Below are 21,473 nucleotides of genomic sequence, written 5' to 3'. Positions count from 1 at the left end.
CGATAATGTAATAAAGTGCCTTTCCCAATAATTTAATAAACTTGTTACTGATAGTGTAATACAGTATTGCATTAATGGGAGGTTATTACATTATCAGGTTAGCCTTCATTTCGCAGGTCCCGATAATCAAATAATTCCCCAATATTGTAACAGTTTAACAGCAGACCACCCATTACTTGGATTCAAGTGGTGAAACTGTATATGAGAGCTATAGCGCCACCAACAGGTCCACGTTGGAAATGCATGAATGTTTATTGACTTTTTACCTGTTCATCCGTTTTTAACAAACAATGTATCACTGGAAGCCTGGAATCCTTGGGCCAAGCCGAGTTCAACACATCCTTAATGTCTTTTTCAGCCATATTGGATTTGCTGCCATCTTTGATTTTATCAAAAGCCTTTAACTCATTCACTGCCATTGACGTCTTTAAACGTCAATTTAGACACATACGTTGACTGCCAATTGCCCTTTTCAATGGGGAGGGCTCCTTGGCTTGGGAACGATCTGGCAGAGTTTCAGGCTTGTAAACACACTGTACTAGCGATCCGAACCGCTAGATGGCAGCAGTGCCATTTTGATGATTAGTATCTGCCTAGAGTGCACATGCAGAGACATATACAACAAGCAAACACACTGAAGATTGACCACAGTGGATCTCGTTTGCACGTGATGCAGGGAATAAATATGCTTACTTCTTACATCAAGGATGGAAAACACGTGAACGGTATGATCCATTTACATTGGATATTGCTATATAGACTAACAACAACTTTGCTAGTGCTGGCTTGCTAAGTCTACCGTCCTGTTCAGAGTCTATAGCGACCATCGGAGTCCCTAGCAACCTTGACGAGACTGACGAGATAACAGTGCAATCGTGGTTGACATAGGGGAGCGCCGGGTCGATTGAGACATGGGGCAATTGAGACACAGCGATTTCCTCGAAAACCATGCAAGCTTGAGCCGTCAGATTTTGACACTACATCCAGCACATAACACCTACCAATCCTGGCAAAGCTCATGAAATTACGTCATGCCATTCAAAAGTTATTAGCGGGAACCGGTTTTTGTCTACGGTAAGTAAAATCTTACATGCGGTAGTTTTTTTGTGATCAAAAGTTGTATTTTGGGTGCCATGCAATAATAATATGACCAAACAACAAATGAATTCGTACTTAAACAGGCCCTAAAGTATGCAATGTCATAGTTTTGAAGTTTAGAGGCAAAACATGTTTAAGTATCAGTAGTCGCTGCAGGTTCGATTGGTACAGCTGTTTAAATGTCCCTAACGCTAACCCGGAAGTGGCCACATTACACGATCAATATCTGTATAAATCACCGAATTAATAACTGTTTTGCAATGAAGACGCAAGTATTGGATTTTGGGAGGGAGACCAGCCATCCGGAAACACCAGCACCGTTGTAGAGTGTCAAAGGGGGAAATCCTCACCACAAGTGCCCAAGATGGCTGATCTGCCCCCCTCAAGGTTGCGTCTCTTCAAACCACCGTTCTGGTCCACTGGTGTTGACTGTTTTGGACCCTTTCTGATTAGCCAAGGTCGCCGGACTGAGAAGAGATGGGGGATCCTAAATGCTTAACCACTCGCTGCTTGCATTTGGATTTGCTTGGAAGCCTGGATGTCGATGCCTTTCTCCTTGCTCTTCGTCGTTTCATCTCCCGTCGTGGCAAGCCCTTTGAAATCCGGGCGGACAGAGGAACGAACTTCCGAGCTGGGGACAAGGAGTTGAATCAATGCTTCCAGGGCATGGAACCCAAATTACAAGAGGACTTGTCCCATCAGCAGATCACATCCAACCTCAATCCACCAGGTGCCCCACACTTTGGAAGAGTCTGGGAGCGTGAGGTTAGATCTGTCAAGAATGCCCTACGAGTAGTGCTCGGGAATCAGACCACTCCTGAAGCGGTCCTTCAAACTGTCCTCATTGAGGTAGAAGGCATTATGAATTCCAAGCCTCTAGGCCAGTGGTCGGCAATAGGCGGCCCGCGGGCCAGATGCGGCCCGCAAGCAAAAAACATCTGGCCCGTGAGATCTTTTGAACCAGAGAATGAAAAAAATAAATAAATAAACTTTTTTAAAAATCGGACTGCCAGTCTCAAACATGCTCTTTATTTTGAAACGTAACTTTCCAGAACAGAAGAATTTAAATCAATATAAATGCTTAGATACAGTATTTGTTTCATCTGAATACGAGTGAAGAAGCACGCAGCGAGGTGCAGCGTGAACGCACAACATGCAAAAACAAATGAAGTCAGTGGACAGCGCTGGTTCTCAAATTCCAAGCTAGTCCCTAAAACACATGTTGTCATTCAAACAACGGACATAGGCTTATGGTGATAATTAAAACACGACTTCTTTTAAACAGGCCTGACATCAAACAGGCAATTTACGCACATACAGTAGAACTGTGAAAAGTAAAACACGAGTTTCAAACATTAATAGCGTGCGTGTTATTTAGGAACGCAACCTTTACATTAGCATGCTTACTTTCGTGGTGCCGTCTTGTACTCTTTGCATGCAGAGAAATATTAGTAGTTGTTACAGATCAGGCATGTGGGCTTTGCATTAATACAATTAGGGAGGATGAAGGCATAGTTCTCTGTCCATTCATCATTAAAGATCCTGTTTTCGCTGTTAACTTTTCTCTTCAGATTTTTTCATAGTGCCATTTTTTGACAGCTAACAGCAACGCGTGGAAATGTTTTTCTGGTGTTTTTTAATATTATTTTTTAAAGACACATGCATATACAGTAATAGCGCCCCCAATGACCAGTCGACAAATTTAACCTACATCAGCCTGCTTGAATGCTCTGTCATTTCAAGAGCGCCTATCATTTTTACCTCCTCCGATATTAATTAATTAAATTAGCCATTGTTTTGGTTGTGAACTTGTGGCCCGCTATGTAATGGCTCGGAAAATATCTGGCCCGAGGCCAAACTTAATTGCCGACCCCTGCTCTAGGCTATCTTTCATCTGATGTAAAAAGGACAAAAAGCCTTAGTGTGCAGACTTTTTTGTCCTTTTTACTGTAGCTTTTTTGAGTCCAGCACCTACTTTTTAAAATATTCAGATGTGCGCACCCGCTTCTACACTATCTTTCATCTGATGCCAGTGATCCTGATCCCGTCACTCCCAATTTACTCCTGATGGGGCGGCGTGATGCCTCCCTGCCGCAGGCGATCTTTGCCAACAGCAAACTTCTTGGGCGACGTAAGTGGCGACACAGCCAGATGTTGGCTGACCATTTTTGGGCAAGATTTATCCGTGACTATCTGCCGAGCCTACAACCAAGAGGAAAGTGGCAGAGAGAAGTCCAAAATCTCGAAGTAGGGAAGGTTGTGATGATTCTGGACCCCCAACTGCCTCGAGCCTCTTGGCCGACAGGTCGAGTGACAGCTGTCACAGCCGGACGGGATGGACGTGTCCGGTCTGTCGACGTTCAGGTTGGCCTTCGAACTTATACCAGACCGGTGTCCCGCCTCATGGTGCTCCCTGAGATGACTGAAGAGTGTGTCTTTTTTTCCGGAGGAATTGACCCCAATTCCGAGGGGGCTCTGAAAAGACTCTGAATCAGTGAATCTGCCAAGGTGAACCTGAAGGCTACTTGTCACCTGACAGGGTGAGGGGCGGAGTCTATAAATTGTTTGTTCACCCCTCACTTTCTCCTTTGCACTCCCTGCTGACACACCTGTCTCCACGTCCAGGGAGCAACTTTCTTTGTGTGCGTCTTCACTTTAACGTGAGTGGTCATTTTATGATTTAATTGTTTGATGGTTTGATTTTGTATGCCTTTGAAGTAGCTCAGTTATGCCGTACTCTGCTACTGAATCCTTTGTTCCCAGACATGTGCTATGAGCCATGTAAGTTTGTTTGTTATTGATCATTTCACCATTTTACTGTCTAGATTCTGAGTTGTACTGACTGTTTATTGGTTTATTGACCACTCAATTATCAAATTGGTAGCCCAATTGTATTCTCCTCTGTTTATGTTCTATGATACAGCACACAGCTTCCTAAAGAAATGCAAAGAACAGATGCAACTGAACTGTGGCAATAAAGAACTAAAACCTAAAAGACTATCTAAAGGAAATAAAGCTGCTGTTGCATCAATCCAATCCTGCCTTCTCTCTGCCTACTTCTACCTACGCCCAAACTGTTTGCCATTGACGTCTTCTAACCGAGACTCTGCCTGTTCCCCATACGCTCACTCATCCAAACCAAGTTCACTGTACAGTTCCTTCATGGACCGTTCATGGACCGTTATTCGTGGCCAGACCCTTAATCTGAAAGATTACCACGGTTTGGATTTTCCAGGCTGACAATACATTATCCCTTACTTAGCAGTAGAATTGCATTAATCACTATAACTACAATTTTACCTTTTTTTCTTTTTCTTCTTCTATTACTTGTAAAGCACTATGGGTCACATGGGACTTGACTGTAATCTGGATCTGTGGCATGTAGACACAACAATGAATAAAGCAACATCAATACCAGTTTCAGAATCATATAATTTTGTGGTCATACAATCATAATTCTATAAAATCTAAAGCTTACAATTACTTTTGAACTGCACTTCATTCAACCTAGCCTTTAGCATCCCTGCACTCATGCCTCCAAAACATCTCTAATTTCCTAATCTCTAATTTCCCTGCCATGAAGTGAATTTGTAGAGAAAATGCTGTGTGCCTACTTCTTTAACCAATCTTTTATTTAGCATTGTAGAAGCAAACAATGTCGTAGTTCAAACTGCGTATATAGTTCAGTCCATCACCTTTGCAAACCTTGGTAGCAGCTCCTTCTGCAGTTGAACAAAGTGTTAAACTTGTTATGCTCAACACTGCTACTAGTGGAGGGTGTACAAAATAGATGAAGTGATGAAACATTTTTTCAAAATGGTCAGAAGTGGAGATTTGTTGTTTTCATTAGACAGTGACGTTGTGAAAGATATATTAATTTTGCCTTCTTTGCTTTTCCTCACACGTTTCTATCTAAAATGCGCTTGGCATGTTAGCATGTTGTTTGTGATTGTGTGTGTGATGCTTTTTATGCAATGTCTAATAACATTTTACAGTGTTATTTTATATGCTTTCGGATCTCACTATCTTCTTTGATGTTTGCTGCTAGAATGAAGAGAAGAATGCTGGTAGGATTGGACTAACCCTGGTTTTGGCTGGGATGGTGGGCTCTGTCATTTGTGGGGTTTGGCTGGATTACACTAAAACATATAAGTATGTTAATTTAACTTAGATTAACTGAGCATGTATTTCATTGTATTTCATACTGTATATTGTAATATTGGCATAAGGTAGGAATTATTGTAGATAAAACTGCAGGGTTTTTTTTTATTATTATTATATATTTTTTTTTAACCCTGGGGGGCTAAACTTTTTAGGCTGGGTGATCTTTCAGGCCAGCCTGATCTGCCGGTGATTTGGATTTCGCTCTGCAGCTCAGGCTGCACATCTATCTATCCCGTTTCCTGTCCACATTGGTCTAATTGGTTGAAGGACTATCCAAGTAGTCATTTGAACTATGGCCATTGATCACGCATCTTGAGCAGTGGAAATAAACTCCCCAGACTAATGTTCAATCTTAAAAGATTATTAGTATGGTGATAGCCAGGCCAGACACTAACTCCCCAGAGTTAGTGTCTGGCAGACACGCCAGACACTAACTCCCCAGACACTAAGGCCACAGTGGCCTGTGAACTTCCCATTTTTAAAGGGGCATCGCGGCAAACATAAGGGGCAATGAAGGCCATTGTTGCTGCCGTGGAATTCCAACCTTGGTGTCAATGTCAAGGTGGTTGTTGCTTGTTATTTTAATAATAATAATAATAATAATAATAATAATACATCTTATTTGTATTGCACTTTATATTATGGTCAATCTCAAAGTGCTACAAAATGCAATTTAAAACAGATAAAGTCAAGTCATTTTATTTATATAGCGCATTTAACGTGCACGGAGTACAACCCAAAGCGCTTCACAAAGACATAGACAGTGCCGAACGGAGTGGCGTAGTCGCCAGCGTACCCGTGGCAACAAAGAACAAACAAATTTACAAAATAATACAAAAATACAAAAGATGCCGGATGGAGCGGCGTAATCGCCTGCGTGACACCAAGACATACAAAGACAGACACCAAACAAAAATTAACAAATAATAAAATAACATAGACTAACAAAAACACTTGTCCCAAAAGGCAAAGTTGGCATGTCGGACGGAGCGGCGTAATCGCGTAGGCTACCCGTGACACCACATACAAGACAGACAAATAAACAAAAGTCAAATAAATAATAAAACAAACAAAAACAGAAAAGTCCACGTCAATGTAGTCCAATTGACTGCATCCAAAGTCCCATGGCATTGATGGCGCATAGCTTAATCCGGAGGGTTCAACGGCGATAGGCAGGCCGGCTGGAGAGCAGCATTTCAGAACAGTCAGAAGTCGTGGGTGATCCTGCAGATCAGCAACTCAGTGGACCCCGTCTGCGACAGTTTGCCTTTAGCTTCTGATGTTAGCTGATGTTAGCTCGATCCAGACTCAAGGCAGCAGAGCAGACCATGGCAGCTCGCAGGCCAGCAGTAGCTCGGCGGTAGCAGCACATCGCCCACAGTTGGTAGCCGGTCCTCAGCTCTCCTGACCAGTCCTGAAGTGCAGCGCCGCTCACGGATGGAGGCCCAAGGCAAACGCTGGCCAGCGGTTCATGCCAAACGTTCATGGCATCAGCCAAGTTAGATCAGCAGCAAAATGAAGACTAATAAAAAGCACAAGACTATCAAAAATAACATAAACATCAAAACATTTAACTAGCCAAATAACTACAAAAAACGATCATAATAAAACATAAAAATACGAAAATGACAAAAATAAAAACAAACAAAAACAGAAATCAGGTGGTCAAGGAGGGCGTTCCACAGCCACAGTTCTGGGGATTTGCAGGGTGCGTGAGGAGGTCTGGGGGGTGAGGAGTTCCTGTAGGTAGAGGGGGGCATGTCCATACACTGGTGGGTGAGGAGTGAGATTTTATATTTGATTCTGAATGAACTGGGAGCCAGTGAAGACTTTTCAGAATGGGGGTGATATGTTCATGCTTGCACACCCTCATCAGGACCCTGGCAGCACTGTTCTTGATGTATTGGAGTCTCTGGATGCTCTTGCCAGAGATCCCAATGAGGAGTGCATTACAATAGTCCAGCCTGGAGGAGATAAAGGCGTGGATGAACTTCTCTGCATCGCCCAGGGTGAGAGTTGGACGGAGTTTGGCGATGTTCTTGAGGTGGTAGAATGATGTCTTGCAGGGATGTTTGATGTGGGTGTCAAAGGTGAGTTGAGGGTCCATTTTAACACCTAAGTTGGTGACAAATGTTGACAGGGAGATGTTTTGTCCAGAGAAGGTGATATTTGTGATGGTGGAAGCGCGGAGCTGATGTGATGAGCCAACTAGAATTGCTTCTGTTTTAGAACTGTTCAACTGAAGAAAGTTGAGCTTCATCCAAGCCTCTATCTCCTTAGGTGGTCAGTGTGGATGTTGGCAGGGAAGCAGATGAAGTGGGGGTTGTCCTGAGGTAGAGCTGTGTGTCATCAGCATAACAGTGGAAAGTTATTCTGTGTCTGCTAATGATATTGCCAAGGGGGAGCATGTAGATGGTGAAAAGGGTGGGTCCCAGCACAGAGCCCCTTTATTATTTGTTTACTAATTATTATTATTTTTTTATTTTATTTTATTCATTTTATTTGTATTATTGTCATAACAGTATTTTGCACACTCTGGGGGCTATCAGATAGCTCTTGATACATCACTAGTCACTAGCCTAGTAAATATGAAAATGCATGATGACAGAGACAGAACTATTGAAATCTGAACCTAAAAATAGTTTCTAACTGCAAGATGTTGTATGTATCCATGACACTCCTTAGAATGACAACATTGATTGTCTACATCCTGTCTTTCATTGGAATGCTGATGTTCACATTTACATTGGACATGGGATATCTATGGGTGTTGTTTTTCACTGCAGGAGTTTTAGGGTAAGACAAATTAAATATAGCTATTTTATATAAAAATACATAGATGATTTTAAACTCTATCCCTCACACAATGATTCACTGACTCATGTCACCATCTTCATTTTATGTCAAAGATTTTTCATGACAGGATATTTGCCAATTGGATTTGAGTTTGGGGTTGAGATCACATACCCAGAGTCAGAGGCAACATCTTCTGGCCTTCTAAATGCATTTGCCCAGGTCAGTATATTGGACATTGACCTTTATATGATGTAGCCTTAATTAATATTATATATTATAGTATAGTAACAATGGATTAAATCTGTCAGTTTACACTGCAGTCAGACATGTGTGCAAAGCAACTTATTGCCTGAATGAAATGTAAGTGCATGCAAAGTGGTTGCTAGGGTGCTGATAGGGTAATTAGCATGCTTACATTCGCATTGAGCAAGCACTGTTGTTTGCATTAGCAACGAATGATTAGTAGCCTGTAGCAGCTGGTTTAGAGTTACATCAAAATGCATGGCCCCAGCCATGGCGCAACTGACTGGGGCACCTGCACCGTACGCCGGCGACCCGGGTTTGATTCCCGCCCCCGTGGTCCTTTCCGGATCCCACCCCAACTCTCTCTCCCACTCACTTCCTGTCTGTCTCTCTACTGTCCTGTCCAATTAAAGGCATAAAAAGCCCCCCCAAAAAACAACAAAAACAGACAAGACAAGCCTCAAAATAGCCTTACACTTTGGTGGTAGTGTGGATAGGGTCCCTACTGCTGCCAAAAACTGAGGGCAAAAGATACTCCGAAACCCAAGAAAAGGTCCTCTCCCAATTGTCACCGGAGCTGGCGCAGCAGTGTCAAGACACCTTCTGCAACACAGCATCCAACTCCATTGAAGATGTGACACAACCAAGCGCTACCTCCTCAGGATACGTGTCAGCACTCCAAGAGGGATCCTCTAGTCACATCAACTGATCTGCTATGGACTTGATAAAATTGCAGATGTTTACAGAAATGTTCCAGCCATAAAGTGACAGAAGATCTTCCCGGGTGTTTCCCTCAAAGACCTTGCAAGAGCAAAGGAAATACAACTCCTGATCTGCCACTAAGAAGGGCAGCTGGTACCCCAGAAAGTTTGTTTCATCGGTGACCTGGTGCTCTGGAACGGCCCGCTAGGCAAGGCCATGAGGCACGCACCCGGACCTCTTTGTAGAAGTCACCTTAATGGCCCATACATCAAGGACACACTTCGCGAGATCCATGAGAACTGCAGCAGTCAAATACACTGAACTCACCTGTAAAGATTGAGTAGATCCATAATGCAGGATGATTCTTTATGAAGCCCTGGGTCTACTCAGGCATCTGCCAAATGGGCAATAACAATAACATACAATAACAATAACAATAACTATAACCATAACCATAACCATACTCCGATCAAAGTGGGAGGAAAGGGCAGAGAGGTGAGAAGATGGAGTCAAAGACCATGATCCTGCCGAACTAGCTCACTGAAGAGGATAACAAAGCCCTCCGCCTCGGTTGAAGATGACAAGCTACACGTCAAGGTTGCTGTCTCCAAGAAAAGGTGAAAAAAGCTTCTCGGCCAGGACTTGCTGAGGGAAGAAGTGAGAAGACAAACCCCAGACCCACTCACCAGAAGAGAACTGTTAAGCCAAGTCTCTGGTCTCTATAGCAAAACAGAAGGGAGCCATCCTGATCCGAAGAGCTTTTCAAGAAGCAAAAGTAATGTACTGCATAGAAGACATCTTAGATGCCGATAATTCAGTGGGCATTACGTATTGAGTGCTTTGAATAATGCTTTCTTAAACTAGCTTACCTTGTCACAGATTGAGTGGGTCATAGACTCCTTGAGAATTACAAATGTCATTTCTATTTTGCGGGTTCTGTGCTGTGGGCCAAGTTAAACCTGGTTTGCGTCCCAGCATCAGAATCAGGGTAAGCTATGGAGCATCTGAAGGCATATGTAGGCTACCCATCGAGTTCTCCTGCAATTGCACAGCCTATTAATTAGCCTATAGTCTATCTGATAATATTCCAATAAAGTATAGGCTTAACGCACCCTGTTGAAATGTGTTGCTAAAATTAGATTCCCAGTACATCCTGGCATCGTGTCTTAATCCTGGCCATTTCACCTCCACATTTGTGATAACAGATTTGACGGATATGTGCCATTTAATTATTAAAATAAAAATGTGCTAATTACCAACACCATTAAGAGAGAATCCAAAAATAGAAGTGGCTCAATCATTAGACCTAGGCTATTTGGACACATATGCTGTGGAAACCTATTGACATAATCTGCCTTGTTTATGGATGATGCTTTAATTGCATCGCACCCATTGAGCCGATGATGTTAGGAAAGCCTGAAATAGCTAAGGCCCATTAATTGAAAGCTCATCGGCAAATATATTTTACAAATATGGAAAACTTAAAATAAGTGATGAACTGTCAGTTGGTGAAACTACACTTCACTGATCCTTGCGGGCTTGTGGCCAGCAAAACGGATAAAGTTGCGAAGGAATCATTTGCGGCAGGCAAACTTTATCACAGACAGCTTTGCCAAAGTGCATTGTGTCTCCAACATTGTACAAAACTCCCAATGTAGAGTGATCGCCGATGCACATAGTTTAGAGAGAAGCAAACACATATATACCTATACTTATGTATTCATTTTCTATATGACACCCTTTTCTACTGTATCCTAAATCAGTCTGTATGTCCATATGTCTGCCTGGTGAGTGAAAGACAAAAGTCCACCACGGTGTAGACTACATTAAAGATTTTATTCTATTCTGTTGTAATTGATCCACGATGTGTAACATTAGCAATGTAGGGATGGAGAACGTTTTTTTTCCTGTAGACTATATTGAGGATTCCGCTGAAAAAATTGCTTGGAAAGGATATCATGTTGTGGTTATCACCCTCTCACGGTGAATGGCACAAATGATTTGTGCTTCTTTGTCAATCAGACATTCCTCGAAAGGAAAGCCATGTGTGACAAGTACCAAAATGGCGGCCAGGCTGAATGTACACTTATATAACCCAACATAACCTGAACATAACCTGAACAAAACCTACCCCCTACCAGAGTCAGTACTTTCCGGAAATGTTACTAAAGTGTTGTTGAAGCGTTGCGCAGCTGCCGCAGCGACATTTCCGGAAGGTACTGACTCGATTAAATTCATTCTGGACTCTCTATCCGACCACATAAAGACGTGGGGAGACTTCGGTTTGGCTTTAGGGACCCTCTACTCACTACCACGTAAGTGTAGTGTTGTTTGGAACAGTAGAAGAGGTATAAAAATAGCGTTTTGTAGTGGCGAAAGGACTTGCCCCGGTCACTTACAGGCTAACGAGTTTTGGCTAAAAACGGTGAACTCGAACTTTCTCAAAATACATCCGAATGACATGATTTTGGTGTCAACTCAACGTATGTACTCCCAATAGTCCGAAAAATTTATCTAAAGTGCATTTCACTCCGGATTATCCCTTTAAGCAAACTTGACTTTCAACTTTTTCATAGTATTTCATTTTTTATATTTCGTTTTTACATTTTGTATGCTACTTAGAAATGTTATTTATAGGCTATTTTAAAACGGAGGCATTCTGTGATTAGGAGCCTGACCCGACGAGAGGGGAAGGATGTAAAATGTCGACCCAACACTAATGTTGTTGGATCTAGAGATCACCGGCCCGCAGTTCGGGTTTGGACAGATAATCTAAGCTCTAAAATGAATGGGTGGCTAGTTCTAATTCACCCAAATTCACTTCTATTCATTGAATAGGTAGCCTATATGTTCGCACTGCCAAAAATGATCGGACCTGGAACAAAGAGCCTAGTCTGGTTTCAATTACACAGTAGCCAGGATTTCATGCCGCATTTTACAGGCTACCGCGGCTACTTTCTAAAACAATTTTCATTAATTTAGGGAGAAGCATCTTATAGGGTCTAGCTACCTCGGAGGGGGGGAGATAGAGAGAACTATGCTGAGCAGGCATAGGCGCGAGAAGTAGCCTAATTAAAAATGATAAGTGAAAGATGTTCTCCGTTTTGCGAGTGTGTAGGCTATGTCTGCTGAAAAAAAGCTATAGGCCTATTGTTTCTACAATTTAAGCTAACTTCTATGTGAATTTGTGATTCAGCATTGAGACACATTTTAACCATTTGGTGACGCAGAGCTGTAGCCCACTGGTTAGAGCTTCAACCTCAAAACCTAAGAGTTGCTGGTTCGATCCCCGACCTGTTCATGGCTGAAGTTCTTTTGAGCAAGGCATCAATAAAGTATGTTCTATTCTATTCTTTTCTATAGAGAGGGAAAGTAATCTCATCGCCATCTGGTGGTTGCGTTCCTAGAGGACTAGCGGGAGTGGATGGGATTTTCTTTTAGAAAAAATATATCTCGGCCCACGATCGGAAGTTAGTTAAATGCCTTCAATATGCTATGCATGTAGGTCAGCTCTATTGCTTCTACTGGTCATACTTTATTTTTTAGTATCAGTTTAATTGTTTTGAGTTTGTTTGTAACATGGTGATAACGAACTACAGTAGCTAGCTACAGTAGCATTTGACGTCACCAGTTTGGGCGCTCCATCTCCTGATCAAAACGGCAATTTGCTTAACTTGCTTATCATATTTTTGTAATAACAGAGAGCGATGTAAACCGCGTGGTAATTACCTTTATGTTGGGATAACTTGTGTTGTGCTCCTACTCACACAAGAGCTGGCAGTAAGTGTGATTGTCTACTAACTAACCAACTAGCTAACAGGCTAATAAACAAACCATGCTAGGTGAGTAACGTCGTCGAAGGGTGTCACGTCACTTGAAGTTGTAGTCCATTGATGAAATGAAACGAGCAATTACGTTTTTTTTTTAAATAAGGCGAAATAGGGTCTGATATTTTCACAGTTAGTAGATTATTACAGTATGCCGACTGAAAAATATTTTTGGTGGATAAGATCGCTGGTATAGCTGCGTAGTATTTTTTTGAAAAGTCCATCTATGGGACTTAACATTGGAGCTGCTCTTCGATAGGAACGCAACCACTTGGGGCGCTGGTTTTCACTTTCCCTCCCTATTCACACAACTACACGCACGCTGGCAAATTCGAACATTCTGAAACGCGCAGATGTCACGGGGGGGGGGGGGGGGGGGGGGAATTGTCAGACACAGACCAAGATGGCCGCCACCATGTGCTCCTGTAGGCAAATTGGCTGCAGGTGCCAAATTGATTCAGCCACTGATTGGTAGCCTAATCAAGGACTGGACCTTTTAAAAGGCTCTATGTTTTTAGTTGCAAGAGAGGGCTTACAGGGAAAAAGGGCCCCTGTGAGTGGTAGACATGGAGATGGGCAATTGGAGAACGCTTTTAATCAGTTTGACTTAGCCTCAACAGAGAGGGCACGGGCACGGGCACAAGCACGAGTCACTGGAAGCACCGAAGACGTCGACGCTGGGCCGCACCGAAGAATACTCACACTGGAATACAATGAAAGCAGCGAGGAGCCATACCCAAGGTCCGGTTCGGTACGAGGAGCCGACGTGGGAAGCTAAGTAGTTCCTTTCCTCACTGTATGCGTGATTGTTCCAACCTGGATTTAAGCTATAGCGGTCCCCGTGGAAGCGATAGCTTGTCCCCCCGCCCCCTCCCTATTGGTGCTTGCCCGAGCTAGTTGATTGTCTACTGCTTGTCTGCTCTCTCTCCAGCTATTGTCCGCTTTTGGATTTAAGCTATCGCGGTCCCCTTGGAAGCGATAGCCTGTCCCCGCTCTCTCTCACCTTGATCCACGACGGCCGGTGCCACACGAGAGACCTCGTGAGCCAGCCCCAGTGCCTCGACCACTCCATCCCTCCGCCCTAGCCTGCCCAAAGAGAAACCATCCTCGTGCCAATAGCCCGAGCCTCGCAACCTGGGAGACCGAAGCCAGCCTGCCTTACTTAGATGTGACCAGTGTGACCAGTGTGCAGTGACACAGAGCGACCCCCTTTCACGGTGCAGAGTGTGAGCAGTGTGTGTGGTGGCACCCCCCTCACGGTCGCAGTGAGCGACCCCTCCAAACCCGCAGGCTGTGATCTAAGCTCTCTCTGGCGAGACGACGGCCGAAGCAGCTGTTGTCCGAAAAAGGACTCCACTTTTATTATTCCCTTTTTATCAAAATAAAGCTGTTATATTTTACTAATGCTGCCTCTCATTGGGTTTTCTGGGCGGGTGTGGTTGCTCCTCGGGGTAGATGCTAACTGGGCCAAACAGCGCCCCCTACCGGTCACACACAGTAGTCGAGATGAGGGGGGATGGCATCCCCCTTTGGAATTGATATGGTCAAAATCATCCCCCCTCTGAAACGGCCATCCCCCTCCCCATCCCATGTAATTTTTCAATGAATGTGGAAATATCACCAGTATTTCATTTTCAACATTTAGCTTTTGCGCACATCGAGGTTGAAATACTGTGGACGAGGGGCATGCTCCTCCTATTGTCACGGCAATCAGCGACACATGCATGCAGCCTTCTTTTACTGTCTATGCGCACGACAGGTGATTTCATTGAGCAGCATCATGGCCAAGCGACAAGCAAAGTTTGATCTAAGGGACGTCGGCTTTATTAAGAGGACAAAAAGTTGATGAACTAGAAAGAGTACATTTATACTCGAACCTGAAACGCCCAGTCTCCCTTGTTTGCTAAAGTGAAGGTAGCTTACTAATGGATTACTAATGGACAATTTATTCCCTACACTGGACTATTTGAACTTTCATTTTCATTGTAACTTTCAAACTACAAATGACTGCTGTAACTGACCCAAGGCAGATGGGTTGGGCCCTTGAGTCGTGGATCTATCTGAGGTTTCTTCCTATATGTATCTCCAATTCTAGGGAGTTTTTCCTTGCCCCTGTTACTCATGGGCTCTCTTTGAATGTCTAACACTCTGTAAAGCGCCATGAGACATGTGTAATGTATTGGCGCTCTATAAACGACATTAAATTGAAATTGAAATTGAAGGTACCTAGCCCGCTAGCGAGAGCTAGGTGTTCACTCCAGCTGTTTCTGAACAAACTTGCCATAATGTAACTGGAAAGGATAGGCTGCCGTAGCGGCTCATGGCGAGCTAACGCAATGTTGTCCAACTTTTTAGGTCATCTTATTGAGAGTGATGTATGAATGCATCCTTACTCACACAAAAGAATAGTTTTGTAGTGTGCGGTTCTGCAAATAGACAATGTCACGAGGTGGCTGAAGAGACAAACGTCTGAGCATCTGTTCATCTTTAGAATTATTATTCCGCTGTGCAGGTAGCCTAGGCGCAAAGAATACGCTTTTGTTTTGCATTTTTAAAGGTAGAACGTAAGACTGAGACTAAGCTACAGTATCCCACCAACATTGTTGTGTGGCAATTAAAGTTTCTGTTCTAGGCTACTGTATGGTGGTAGAATTCCAGAGTGAAAGCAAAAAGTCTCAACTTTTTTTGTTGGTTCCATTTAACTTCGCTACTGGCTAGATTGGTAATTATAACAAGTCATCGTTGAATGCATTAAAATTGATGTCTGGTTCACTAATTCAGATCTGATAGATATTTAGTATATTTAAGTGATAATGTTACTCTGAACTGGGATCAATTTTAGCAACTCGACGTAGACATGATCTAAAATGCTAGTGACTCATAAAATGTACATGAATTGGAAGAAATTTAGGATTTGCCAATGTCCAGCAGGTCACACCATAAATGGACTAGAATACAGGAAATTGCATCTTAAAAATTAACATTTTTCTGGGGGAGGACCCCCATACCCCCCGCAAGACTAATACCCAGATGTGCATTTTAAAATCCACCATCCCCCCTGCCATTTTTTAACGACTCGACTGCTGGATATACAACTATGAATGTACGTAGGCATACGCGCCCTACGTACATAAATAGGCTACGACGAATTTCAGCTGAAAATATTTTTTACACATGTAGGTTGCCTAATAGAACAACGTTGCAACGTTCAAAACAAACTTGCATTTTACCACTGTAAATCGCCTCCATAGACTATGCCATGTAAATGAAAAATAGTTATTAAAATAAATCACATATATAATACATATGCCTATTGCACATATATAAACTATATGTTTTATGGTAAAATATTATTCTCATGCCCGACTGACAGGAAACCCTTGCGACATCTGCTGTGAGAAAAGAGAATAGCAGCCTGGACAAACATGGCCAAACGTGAGACAACATATAGTGTTGTCACATAAGTGAGCGCAAAATAGCTCTAAACTAGCTTGTACCGGTGTGCTTTTGATAATGTACAAATTCTGGGTGATAAAACGCGTGTATTTAGGAAAAGTCGTGAACGTAGGGTCCTGGAATTTAATCGAGTGAAAATATATATATGTATTTTTTGTGATCACTGCGGTCAAAAGACCGCAGCCCGGCAGTTCTAGGTATATCTAGGTCAAACCTACACGACGCTTCTAGTAGGCTAATACGCGTCAGCGGTCAAATGACCGGCGCTTGGCGCTTCTAGTGTTAAGTGGGTGTGTTCAGGTGAAGTCTGTTGCTAAAGAGTCTGGGTCTAAGGAGAGGGATGTCCAGGGTACCATACTGCATCAGGACGTGCGGCGCCTCATCGTCCTCATCCCTGCGGAGGATCAAATCAACGGGAGTCACCAGAAAGAAGGGATGTCTGGAGACCTCTGTCGGGCAACACAAGAGGGCACTTCCTCCTATGTGCCACAACAAACAGGCTGGTGGTCTACAAACATCAGGGCCATAGGCTGTCAGTCTCTCACTAAAGAAGATACCGAAAATTATGTTTATTCTGAACATTAAGTCCAAACATCAACAACAGAACAGTGGGTGGACCAATTCGTTCCATATAGTAAAAAACAATCTGCATTGGTTTGGAGTCACATTTGATTTTTTTTTTACATTTCCTTTAAATATTCGGAGCGTCTATTTGCACCCCTGGTACAAATAGCCTTGGCCACACAGCTGAGCTACTGTATTTACACCCTGTGACGTAACAACAAAAACATTTTGCTCGCGTGCTAACCCTGGCAGGAATATCATGGCAGGAGATGGCCTACCTAAGTCCTACATCTAACCATTTAGGATTATTAAAACAATATTTTAGATGGGAAAGTGGTACTAAATTTCCATAAACTTTGTGCAGTGAACGGGTAAAACCCTCCGTTTGTAAGCAAAATCAAGAAATACGACCTTTTAGTTTGTTTACCGTTACCTAGCAACCACATTGAAATATTACTAGTCTCCCACTTATAAACCATGGGATGTAGTGTAGCGGAGATGTGATTTGGTTGCTACTCCATGATCCAAGGTTTGAATCTCAGTTGAAGTGATGCCCTTTTTTTGCATGCCAAAGTACGAACGCGGCACCTTACGGCAAATAAGAGTTTGTATTTTGAACCGGTCAAAGATTGACTAGTGTTATTTCAGTTATGAGTACAGTTGAGTAGTTTCTTGGTGTTTTGAGCCCCCAACGTTGTCTTCAAGACAGCGGTGCCTGGAAGGCACTGGGGTTAGGCATGGGTTTAAGGTTAGGGTTAGGAGTTGGATTAAGTGCCTTACAGCGCTGCCTGGAAGACAACTCAGAAAACAACTCTTTGAACTAGCTTGCTTTTGATCAAGCTACCACATGACCACTCATTAGCCTAATATTTGTATAATCACTTACATACATTGGCCGCGTTTCCCAAACACGTTAAGAAGCTCTTAACGCTAAGATCTTCTTTGGAGCGCTCTTAAGAACGCTGTGAAAGAAGAACATGTTTCCCAGAGTCGCTCTTAGCTTAAGAAGATCTTTCACTAAGAAGGAAACGTAAGATCGAGCTGACCCACTCTTAACAGCCTTCTCAGCAGATCAAATGCTCAGTGATCATAGCCTGCCGCTAGGGGCACCTAGATTTCTAGGCTTTAGTGATGAAGCTGCGTCAGGGAAATGTATATCCTCCACTTTTTAAACAATAAAACAATTTTCAATGTTGCAATGCACTCAATGGCGCAAGAAACATAGACTTAAAAAAATAATATTGAATTACACGTTTAAATTTTCAACACATCTGCATATGAAGTTTATAATACTTCACATACAAAAAACATCAACAACCCTGTGGCATTTCACAGATATCAAGGAAACTGATGTAATTGAACTCGGCTGAACCTAATCCTTTGGCAACACTCTAGGTGTTGCCAAAGTCCGCGATGTAAAAGTCGGCTTTACATTTATGCATACTGTACGTGCCTCCCACTCGCAGGCAGGCCACGCGGGCTGGAGGGTTACATCTTCTTGGATATATTAAAGTAGACTAGCCTACATCACATGCCTACTACCACACTATCTATAAGAGAGATGGGATGCGTCTTGCATGAGTTGATATATGAATGGCCTGAGCTAATAAAAAATAGGCCTAGGCTATATTGATAATCACCCTGTTTTATCAGTTAGTTTGAGTTTTTTGGCAGACGTAAGGAGCCGCGACCGCACAGCCTAGGCTGCAGAAGTGCCGCAAGGGCGCAGCAAATTATCTTCAGAAACAACATATTTTAGATCACGATATTCACACCGGCCCAAAACGTTAATGGCCCACCGGGAATCCTCCCGAATCTCCCGATTAGCCACCCGGGCCTGCACACACACGCACGCACGCACGCACGCACGCACGCACGCACGCAGGCACGCAGGCACGCAGGCACGCAGGCACGCACACATTAGGCTACATGCGTAGCCTGATGGCACCTGTATAGTCAGGTAGAACTTTGTGGAATTTGGGCATAAGTGTGACATAAGGTACTAATGCAATTTTTTTGCATAAATTGATAGTTTAGGGGGTGTCCTTTCAGAATCTGATGGGTGCCGCTCCGGCACCCTTGAGCATTTTCTTTAAAATGACATCATCTGCCACACCCCTTTTTTATCATAGAAAGTCGTCTGAATATACATTAACATATAAACCCATCATGTATGGTATCAAATTAAAGCTCTTCTCATGCAGGAATCAGCTTTGACCATCAAAAAGATGAAAAAAAATAGTTCAGGTCCCTTCAGAGAACAAAATACCATTTGCAAAGTGACTTTTAAGGTCAGATTACGTTCCTTTTTGCCGCATAATAGCTGACTCTAAATCATGTCATATTTTGGTATTAAATTGAATAAATGATGGAACTGCCATTTAGCCTAATACAGTAATTCTTAACCGCAGGGCCGCGGCCCAGACTTACGGTGATTCTTAACCAGAGGGCCGCAAGACATGTTCAGTGTTGCACCTGTTGGCCGCAAGGGCCGCGGTACTGGGTAGATTATCAAATGAAGACATCAGAGATATGTAATGCATGAGACTTAATTCCATTCATCAGAGGTGGAAAAGTCCAGCTTCAGAAAGTAAAAGTCCTACCACATATCTGTGCCAACCACTCACTCAAACCAGCTGATTCTATTTAACACAACTCTTCAGCCAGGGCAAGCAGCTAATTGATGAGATCACCTGTTAAGTGCACAGGTAGAACCAATACATGATTGGACTTTTACTTTCTGAAGCTGGAGTTTTCCACCTCTGCCATTCACCTTGTGGGTATATCCGTATCGAGGATATGTACTGCAAATGCTGCTAGCTACATGTACGTTAGCACATTGTCGTTATACCTATGCACTCACAAGAATCCTTACAAAACTGCTGGGATTCTGACACTACACATTTCACTAAAGGGGAGACTTAACGTGTTAGAATGAATGGATGGCCAGAAGTTCATCGCCAGAAAGCTACCATTAAGTGAATCCAGCCATGTCTAAAAACAAATTCCGTTAATGTAACGTAATGAAATTGCACTTGTGAAATGTCTACCAATAAATACAAAAACGTGCGCTTTTTGGATGTGAATGATGAATATTAAATGGGCCCCGGGCCACTTTCTACTATAACAAATTGGGCCTCAAGGTTGAAAAGGTTAAGAATTTCAATTTCAATTTAATGTCGCTTATAGAGCGCCAATACATTACACATGTCTCAAGGCGCTTTACAGAGTGTTAGACATTCAAAGAGAGCCCATGAGTAACAGGGGCAAGGAAAAACTCCCTAGAATTGGAGATACATATAGGAAGAAACCTCAGACAGACCCACGACTCAAGGGCCCAACCCATCTGCCTTGGGTCAGTTACAGTACAGTCATTTGTAGTTTGAAAGTTACAATGACAATGAAAGTTCAAATAGTCCAGTGTAGGGAATAAATTGTCCATTAGTAATCCATTAGTTATTTCTGAAGGTGATGGGTCGCTGGGATCCGAGGGCCAAAGATTCGGGCAGGGAACCACAGCAGGCGATGTTAGGGCAGTCATAGGGATGGCGAAGGCAATGGCGATGGTAGGGCAGTCAGAGGGATGTGACTTCAGGTGTGATGAGGGACAGGCACAGAGATGGTTGATGGCTGGTGATGGTTTACCTCACAGGTGAGGTATAGGGGAAAGGGAAGAGAAATAGAGTGTGTTAGTATTACTGTAAGTCATATTAAGTATTAATAAGTATATCAATGGTGATATAAATGGTTATACTATAGAGGGTTTACAAAACGCTTTTACACACCTCTTTTGTGGGGACAGGTGCGTAGGAATAGGTTACCCAGTTAAACCCGAAGAGGCATCCCGCACATCGTCCACCACGCATGCAAACATCCACCCACCCACCACGCACGCAACATCCACCCACCCACAATGCCCCCCCCAATGCCCCCCCCCCCAGGCGAACCCACACACCACCTCTGAACCGCGCGTCGGAGCAGCATGGCTGAGCATGGCCAGCCAGAGTCCGCCCACAGGCGGCGCCACCCATCCGCAGACACCCCCCACCACCATCCGCGAGCAGAGAGAACGGGGCCCGCACCAGCCCCACCCCAACCACAACACCACGCGAACACACACCACGGCCCGACCAGGACACACAGTCTGATCCGCCCCGCCGCCCAGGCCCCCCGGAAGCAGCGCCCCCAGAGCAAAAGTCCAGAATGCTTCATGTCTTTGGACGTGTCATCCTGTCATCCTGTTGACAGGGTCGGGAGGCGTAGGGAGGCGATGTAGTGTAATTAAAAACGTTAAAATCATTGGACATTGGTGTAATGTAATTAAAATCGTTAAAACCATTGGACTTCCACTCTAGAAACACCACCCCAAGAAGGCCCGGACCGCGAGCCCAATCCAAATACAATGCCGCAACAGCCCTCCCCTCCGCCATCCACTCCCAGCATTCCCACCTCCCCCGTCCCCCCCATCCCACTAAATGCACAGCCGTGCACATCTGATCAGACTGCATGCCCCAGCCAGACCGCCAATATACGCCCACACAGAGCCACTGGCGAATGGAGCCGACACGAACCCCACCCCCCCCCCATCTACAGACGGCGACGGGAGGCCCCCCGCGGACGAGC

The 21,473-nt window shown here is 43.7% G+C and overlaps 1 protein-coding gene across 1 annotated transcript in view; it reads left to right on the top strand.

The window, feature by feature from the left end:
- flvcr1 (FLVCR choline and heme transporter 1) overlaps positions 1-21,473 on the top strand; it is a 213,418-nt gene that overhangs the window by 17,500 nt on the left and 174,445 nt on the right. The window contains exons 5-7 of the mRNA XM_062551016.1: positions 5,147-5,250; positions 7,948-8,058; positions 8,172-8,277. Coding sequence (XP_062407000.1) covers positions 5,147-5,250; positions 7,948-8,058; positions 8,172-8,277 — 321 coding nt within the window. The remainder of the gene's footprint in view (positions 1-5,146; positions 5,251-7,947; positions 8,059-8,171; positions 8,278-21,473) is intronic.

This window comes from Sardina pilchardus, chromosome 12 (assembly GCF_963854185.1).
Source record: "Sardina pilchardus chromosome 12, fSarPil1.1, whole genome shotgun sequence".
NCBI classification, from domain to species: Eukaryota; Metazoa; Chordata; class Actinopteri; order Clupeiformes; family Clupeidae; genus Sardina; species Sardina pilchardus.
Note: the sequence above shows the minus strand (reverse complement) of the source record. Positions and strands in the feature narration are given on the sequence as shown.